An 8,042-nucleotide genomic window follows, 5' to 3' on the forward strand; every position below is an offset into this window, starting at 1 on the left:
CAACATGTGAAGAAAGGATTCTTTCTCAGTATCCTAATGTGGGAGACTCCAATAACCAAGGATATCCAACCGTTCATTTTGTTTGCGAGATCTCTGCAGTCCATCATCAACATTATGTCATCCAGGTAAAATAATTTACCTCAATATGCAAGGAAAAGGACTAGTGTGGTTCCCAGTAACATCTATTGTGTTCTAATATTTGAAAATATTATTTCTGTCTCCCCCCGCCCCGCCATATTAAGCTACCTTTAGGTGAACTGAATGTGTTTGTGCCCCCTCCAATATTTATATGTTGAAATCCTAATTCCCAATAAGACGGTAGTAGGAAGCAGGGCCTTTGGTGATCAATCAGGTCATGAGAGTGGCACCTTCCTGATGGCATTAGTGACCATAGAAAAGGCAGCCCAAATAATTATCTTACTTTCTTTCCATCATATGAAGATACATCAAGTAGGCAGTATGCAATCTGGAAGAGAGACCTCATCAGACCTGATCAGGCTGGAATCCTGATCTTGGACTTTCAGCATCTAAAACAATAAGGATTCCCATTTATTTGCTGCTATAGTCCTTCGGTGATATGAGCAGTTATACGCATGGGATAAAACAATACTGGGCCCTTGTAAATGGAGGTGAAGTTGCCATTTCATCTCTTCTCCATGGTCTAGACATTGCTTCCCTGTCTAAATGTCCTGTGTAAGTAGAAGTGAATTTCTTCATGGACTTTCTACTGTTAAAGACAATCGCTATTGTTTTAAATAGCACTAAGGCTCGTACCTCTGCATCGGTCATCTTACGTGGGGCAAATAATTTCATGTGTGACGAGATGGAGCGCTCCTTACACGATGCCCTTTGTGTGGTGAAGAGAGTTTTGGAGTCAAAGTCTGTGGTCCCAGGTGGGGGTGCTGTCGAGGTGGCCCTTTCCATTTACCTTGAGAACTACGCCACCAGCATGGGCTCCCGGGAACAGCTCGCTATTGCGGAGTTTGCAAGATCTCTTCTTGTCATTCCTAATACTCTGGCAGTTAATGCTGCCCAAGACTCCACAGATCTGGTTGCAAAATTAAGAGCTTTTCATAATGAGGCTCAGGTTAACCCAGAACGAAAAAATCTAAAATGGATTGGTCTTGACTTGGTCAATGGTAAACCCCGTGACAACAAACAAGCAGGGGTGTTTGAACCAACCATAGTTAAAGTTAAGAGCTTGAAATTTGCAACTGAAGCTGCAATTACCATTCTTCGAATTGATGATCTTATTAAATTACACCCAGAAAGCAAAGATGATAAGCATGGAGGTTATGAAGATGCTGTTCACTCTGGAGCCCTTGATGACTGAGCTGTTTTATTTATAACAATGTTAGATGCAGCTTGCTTGTACCTCGAATATTACACATTAAAGTGCAACAGGCTGCAAAAAAAAAAAAAATAAAATAAAACAATAAGGAATAAACATTTCTTGTTTAAGCCACCCAGTGTCCAGTACTTTGTTACAGTAGCTGGAACTAAGACATACCCTAACCCAGTGAACCTACACTACTGAAAGCATGGCTTCAAACATGGGCTGAGGTAGGGCCATACAGTTATATTAAGGAAGCAGTTACCCCAATGTCAATCATTACCATGTTTAAGGGCAACGTTTTCAATGAAACAATATTCTGGGGGAAAGGCAATTGCTGAAGGAGTCTGGCATCTTGGAATATTTAGGCTTCATTGCCACAGCCTGGAGTAGGCAGGGTATAGCTCAGCCTATGCAAATGCAATGGGCACCACATACATGTATGGGAACCAGCTAAATGGTAAGGACCATTCTAGTTAGTAGGATTACCTCTGAAGAAATGAAACAAGAGATCACTGCCTTTGTGAAGTTTACATTCTAGAAAGAGTGACAGGCAGCTGAACTTGTAAAATAAGTAAATTATATATTAGAATGTTATTGGTGCTATGGAAAAATGGGAATGCATAACATATTATCAAAAATACCTTGACAGAGTGTTAGAGTCAAATACTTCCAAAGGCTTCTTGTCATATAAGCTGAAACACCATAGGTTAAAGGATATGACATAATGGTAGCAGTGGATTACTCCCTCCCAGACACAGGGCTGAAATGAAGATGCAGATGTAAGTGGTGATATCTTAGGGCGTTCACATCATAGTGAAGGCTTGTTTGATTAAAACAGCCATCTTTAGATCCTAGGAGGGAAAGTTGTTAGCAAAGAATACCAGCAGCTATCTTCAGTCTCTTTAATAATTAGGGCACACTTCACAAAAAGGTCTTAGACCTATAGTAAGCTATGGTGGGTTGTAATATAGACATGCATCTGATATCAGTTCTAAGACTAAGACCAGTCCCAAAAGGCATAAGGGTATATTACAACCTCAGCTTTAAAATGACTGTAGGATACAAATTTTTCCACTGTGTGCTAGCCATGTTGTCAATATCATTCTGATAGCTTGGAGTTTGTTCTATCCAATATTTCACCAAACTTTTCTTGAAATGTCTATTATAGCACACACACACACAAACTCTTACCAAAGGAGAGACTGAAGGCACACAGGTTGGGAATAACATCTGTCTCTTTACTTATCAGATATACAAACCAACCTTGTCACAGATGCAGGATCTATCACTCTGACTCAGGAGAAATCACAGAAATGGTCCTCTTATTCTAACACCCTGCACACACTTCGTGTGTGTTTACCCTGCTTTAGAGATAACTTGCTCTTAACTCCAAACAGACAGCTGAAGAAGTGAAGTATATCACATAGTAGAAAAGGGCAAACTTCAGCAAATGGCATGGTCAGAAAGTTATAGTCCAGATTGATTGGTTATGTTACAGTCTTTAAAACCAACCTCTTTCCAAAAGACCCTCCAGACAAAGGGAAGTGAGGGAAAAGATATCACAATTGGTTAACATGCCATTTTCTGACCATGGATACCCATGACCTAGCTGGCAAATAAAAATTCAAGCCACAAAAACAGCCTCAATTACAATAGGCAATTGGCCTAGATTCTTAAGACATAGTTAAGAGTTATTGGGAGTCTAGGCTGTAGCATCAGTCTCAAGCAAGAAAACCTAGCTAATAAGAAAATAAAACACAATAAAAAAGAAAATAACATTTTGGACTACTATGATTTTCAGACTCCTGCAGTTGAACCCTTTTCTTGACACAAGCTTTTGATCAGTGCTTTTGGTATGACTAAACTTTGTATTCTTCTTTTTGATTCTTGGCCTTGGGCATCCTGCCAAAGTTTTGGATTTTATAATCCCAATACGTTTTAAAATTTCTTATATCTTCACATGAGAATCAATATATTTCTCTGAGGTATGGTGTCAAAACTTGCACTCATAATTACTAATAACTCTCACAAATCTCAGCCAATGGCCTAGAATCCCAGTACCTAAGCTCATTGCTTGATATCTACAAGTTCAAGATACTGTCATTAAGTTTTAATAATTTACTGGTATAAAAACACAGTAGTTTTTAGGATGATTTTTTTAAATGGTTTTTATTGAAGACTTACCATGTAAAGAATAAATTGTTAAGATTACTAAAAACAAAACAAACAAACAAAAAAAAAAACAGCTTGAGCTTGAATTAAGTAATTGGTATTAGTTCATCCACCTCACCATTATTAAGTGAAGGATACATCATAAAATGAAATATTCACACTTTATTAGGAACCTTTGTAAAACAATAGCATGAACAGATTCTGTGTTTCTGGTCATTCTCTTAAAATTAAGTTTTAAAAAGAGGAAGAAAATGATGAGATGATACTTAAACTAATTTATCTGAGAACATGAGACATAACCAGCCATATTAATATTCAGGAAAGAAAATAAGGGGAAGGAGGGGGAAAAAAGGGCACAATCAAAGTATGATATCAGTAAAAAGAAGTTCATATTAATATTAACAGTATTGTGGACTGATTATAGAAGAAGCAGTGCAATAATCTAGTTATTCAGCAATCAGAACTGCAGAGAAGGAAAAAAATGCCCCTGCTGCTAAGTCACTTCAGTCATGTCCGACTCTGTGTGACCCCACAGATGGCAGCCCACCAGGCTCTGCCGTCCCTGGGATTCTCCAGGCAAGAACACTGGAATGGGTTGCCATTTCCTTCTTCATTGCGTGAAAGTGCAAAGTGAAAGCGAAGTCGTTCAGTCGCGTCCTACTCGTAGTGACCCCATGGATTGCAGCCTACCAGGCTCCTCCATCCATGGGATTTTCCAGGCAAGAGTGCTAGAGTGGCTTGCCATTGCCTTCTCAAAAAATGCCCCTAGAACATGGAAAAATTAGAATCAAGAATACAAAGAATGGGGTGGAAAGGTCAGTTTTTTCCAGTGGTTTTGGACATTAGGAGATTTGACAATTTAGAGCCAGACTGTGTTAATACTTCTTATGCCATAAATAGGTTGACGATCTATATACATACATGTATGTGAGACAGACTAAGTAGAAGTCTTGGACCTGGCTTAGCAGCAGGAAAACAATATTCCTGCAGGGAGAGAAAACGGGAAAGAAAGGGAGGAAAGGAATGGGAAGGAGAAGAAAAAGGAAAAGAAAAGCTTTGGAAGTTTGACAGCAGATGACTTCATTTCATTTTAATTTTGGCTACTAATTATCCAGTATAATTTCATAAGTGTTTATGAACACAAAGTGTACAGGAATGGGAATTTGTATTTGTTACACTGCTTGATACAAAACACATGATATTTAAGTTATTAAGCAAAATTATTTATGTCACTCTTTTTTGCTTTGTGTTGGATCTTATTTATTTACTTTAAATTTTTCCTGTGTTAATTCTCAGGCATGGGGTAGCTCTTCTTGGCCACCACCCCTGACCTCGTGCATGGGGTAGCTCCTCTCGGCGCTCTATTCAGAAGGTACAAAATGCATGAGCAGGTAACTATGGGCTCTAAGTCTGGCGGGCTGAGAGGAGCTGCCCCAGAGAAGGGCTGCACTTTGCTGGAGACTCATGAAGAGATACTCCACATCTAAGGTAAGAGAGACCCAAGTGAGATAGTCATGAGAGAGGGTATCAGAGAGCAGACAGACAAACCACAATCACAGACAATTAGTCAATCTGATCACATGGACCACAGCCTTGTCTAACTAAATGAAAGTAAGCCATGCTGTGTGGGGCCACCCAAGACGGACGGGTCATGGTGGAGAGGCCTGACAGAATGTAGTCCACTGGAGATGGGAATGGCAAACCACTTCAGCATTCTTGCCTTGAGAACCCCATGAGCAGTATGAAAATGAAAAAGATAGGACACTGAAAGATGAACTCCCCAGGTCAGTAGGTGCCCAATATGCTACTGGAGATCAGTGGATAAATAACTCCAGAAAGAATGAAGGGATGGAGCTAAGGCAAAAACAATACTGAGTTGTGGATGGGATTGGTGATAGAAGCAAGCTATGATGCTGTAAAGAGCAATATTGCATAGGAACCTGGAATGTTAGGTCCATGAATCAAGGCAAATTGGAAGTGGTCAAACAGGAGATGACAAGAGTGAGCATCAAAATTCTAGGAATCAGCGAACTAAGATGGACTGGAATGGGTGAATTTAAGTAGGATGACCATTATATCTACTACTAATTCTAGGAGGCATGAATCCCTTAGAAAAAATGGAGTAGCCATCATAGTCGACAAAAGAGTCCAAAATGCACTACTTGGATGCAACCTCAAAAACGACAGAATGATCTCTGTTCATTTCCAAGGCAAATCATTCAATATCACAGTAATCCAAGTCTATGCCTCAACCAGTAATGCTGAAGAAGCTGAAGTGGAACAGTTCTATGAAGACCTACAGGACCTTCTAGAAATAACACCCCTAAAAGATGTCCTTTTCATTATAGGGGACTGGAATGTAAAAGTAGGAAGTCAAGAAACAAATGGAGTAATAGGCAAATTTGGCCTTGGAGTACAGAATGAATCAGGGCAAAGGCTAATAGAGTTCTGCCAGGAGAACTCACTGGTCATAGCAAACACCCTCTTCCAAAAACACAAGAGAAGACTCTACACATGAACATCACCAGATGGTCAACACTGAAATAGACTGATTACATTCTTTGCAGCCAAAGATGGAGAAGCTCTGTACAGTCAGCAAAAACAAGACCAGGAGCTGACTGTGGCTCAAATCATGAACTCCTTATTGCCAAATTCAAATTGAAATTGAAGAAAGTAGAGAAAACCACTAGACCATTCATGTATAACCTAAATCAAATACCTTATAACTATACAGTGGAAGTGAGAAATAGATTTAAGGAACTAAATCTGATAGACAGAGTGCCTGATAAACTATGGACGGAGGTTCATGACATTGCACAGGAGACAAGAATCAAGACTATACAAAAGAAAAAGAAATGCAAAAAAAAAGCAAAATGGCTGTCTGAGGAGGGCTTACAAATAGCTGTGAAAAGAAGAGAAGTGAAAAGCAAAGGAGAAAAGGAAAGGTATACCCATTTGAATGCAGAGTTTCAAAGAAGAGCAAGGAGAGATAAGAAAGCCTTCCTCAGTGATCAATGCAAAGAAATAGAGGAAAAAAATAGAATGGGAAAGACTACAGATCTCTTCAAGAAAATTAGAGATAGTGAGAGTGAAAAGGAGAGTGAAAAAGTTGGCTTAAAACTCAACATGCAGAAAACAAAGATCATGGCATCTGGTCCCATCACTTCATGAAAATAGATGTGGAAACAGTTGAAACACTGGCTGACTTTATTTTTCTAGGCTCCAAAATCACTGCAGACGGTGACTGCAGCCATAAAATTAAAAGACACTTACTCCTTGGGAGGAAAGCTATGACCAACCTAGGCAGCATATTTAAAAGCAGAGACATTACTTTGCCAACAAAGGTCTGTCTAGTAGAGGCTACATTTTTTCCAGTGGTCATGTGTGGATGTGAGAATTGGACTATAAAGAAACCTGAGAGCAGAATTGATGCTTTTGAACTGTGGTGTTGGAGAAGACTCTTTCGAGTCCCTTGGACTGCAAGGAGATCCAAACAGTCCATCCTAAAGGAAATCAGTCCTGAGTGTTCTTTGGAAGGAATGATGTTGAAGCTGAAACTCCATACTTTGGCCACCTGATGCGAAGAGCTGACTCATTGGAAAAGACCCTGATGCTGGGAAAGGTTGAGGGCAGGAGGAGAAGAGGACAACAGAAGATGAGATGGTTGGATGGCATCACCGACTCAACAGACATGGGTTTGGGTGGACTCCGGGTGTTGGTGATGGACAGGAAGGCCTGGAGTGCTGCACCTCACAGGGTCACAAAGAGTCGGACACAACTGAGCGACTGAACTAAAATGAACTGAACTGAACTAGGTAACTCTCTTTAGTTTGTTTCAGTCTCTTCTATAATCCGAGGCTTCCTTTCTGTTTTTTTCTCTAAATAATATATTTAGATAGCAGGCAAAGCAAACACAGAGTCAAAGGATGATATATTTATCTTTTTAAGAATATTTCTAAGCTAATGTATGTTAGAGAGAGTTAGCACTTAGCTTGTTTTTTTAACAATTTTCTTTTTATTTAGTCCAAAAGTTCTTTTTTAAAAAATATAAATTGATTTATTTTAATTGGTTAATTACTTTACAGAAAGCTTTATTAAGTGACATACAATTTTAAAAAATCACACTGCATTAATTATTTTTCCCATGAGATGGCATAGTTGAGACAGGTGTTCAAAAGAATCATGTACTTGGCTTAATCTAAATCTGCACCTGTGGAAAACATATTATTTCATAAGCAATAAGCAATTACTATTATGTAATATTAGGATAACTCTAGAGAAATATCTAGGATCAAACCTTTGTGTAAATGAAATACAACTGTATCAGAAAGGGAATTTATTATTTTTATATCTAAAATAATCCTAATTATTATACTGGATAAAATTGAATATACTTAATAACATTCACAGATTAAGTGAAAAATTGAAGTTGAAATTTTCTATCAGAGATTACAAATAGATAGATACTCTACGGTAGAGAATGGCCATTAGAAATGTTTTGTTTGAGGTGGATGAAACTGGAGCCTATTATACA

General features: G+C 38.8%; 1 protein-coding gene and 1 non-coding gene across 2 annotated transcripts; both read left to right on the forward strand.

The window, feature by feature from the left end:
• Positions 1-541: 541 nt before the first annotated feature.
• Positions 542-671, forward strand: LOC138431636 (small nucleolar RNA SNORA20). The gene has a single exon (XR_011253787.1). It is a non-coding gene; the product is annotated as a small nucleolar RNA SNORA20 (small nucleolar RNA).
• Positions 672-715: 44 nt separating this feature from the next.
• Positions 716-1,333, forward strand: LOC138440126 (T-complex protein 1 subunit alpha). The gene has a single exon (XM_069589143.1). The coding sequence runs from the start codon at positions 716-718 to the stop codon at positions 1,331-1,333; it is 618 nt and encodes a 205-aa protein (XP_069445244.1).
• Positions 1,334-8,042: the final 6,709 nt, after the last annotated feature.

Source organism: Ovis canadensis, chromosome 1 (genome assembly GCF_042477335.2).
Source record: "Ovis canadensis isolate MfBH-ARS-UI-01 breed Bighorn chromosome 1, ARS-UI_OviCan_v2, whole genome shotgun sequence".
Classification (NCBI taxonomy): domain Eukaryota; kingdom Metazoa; phylum Chordata; class Mammalia; order Artiodactyla; family Bovidae; genus Ovis; species Ovis canadensis.

Bases quoted from the DNA above. Each gene is read 5' to 3' on its own strand.
- LOC138440126 (XM_069589143.1), top strand. From the start codon at position 716: ATGGACTTTCTACTGTTAAAGACAATCGCTATTGTTTTAAATAGCACT.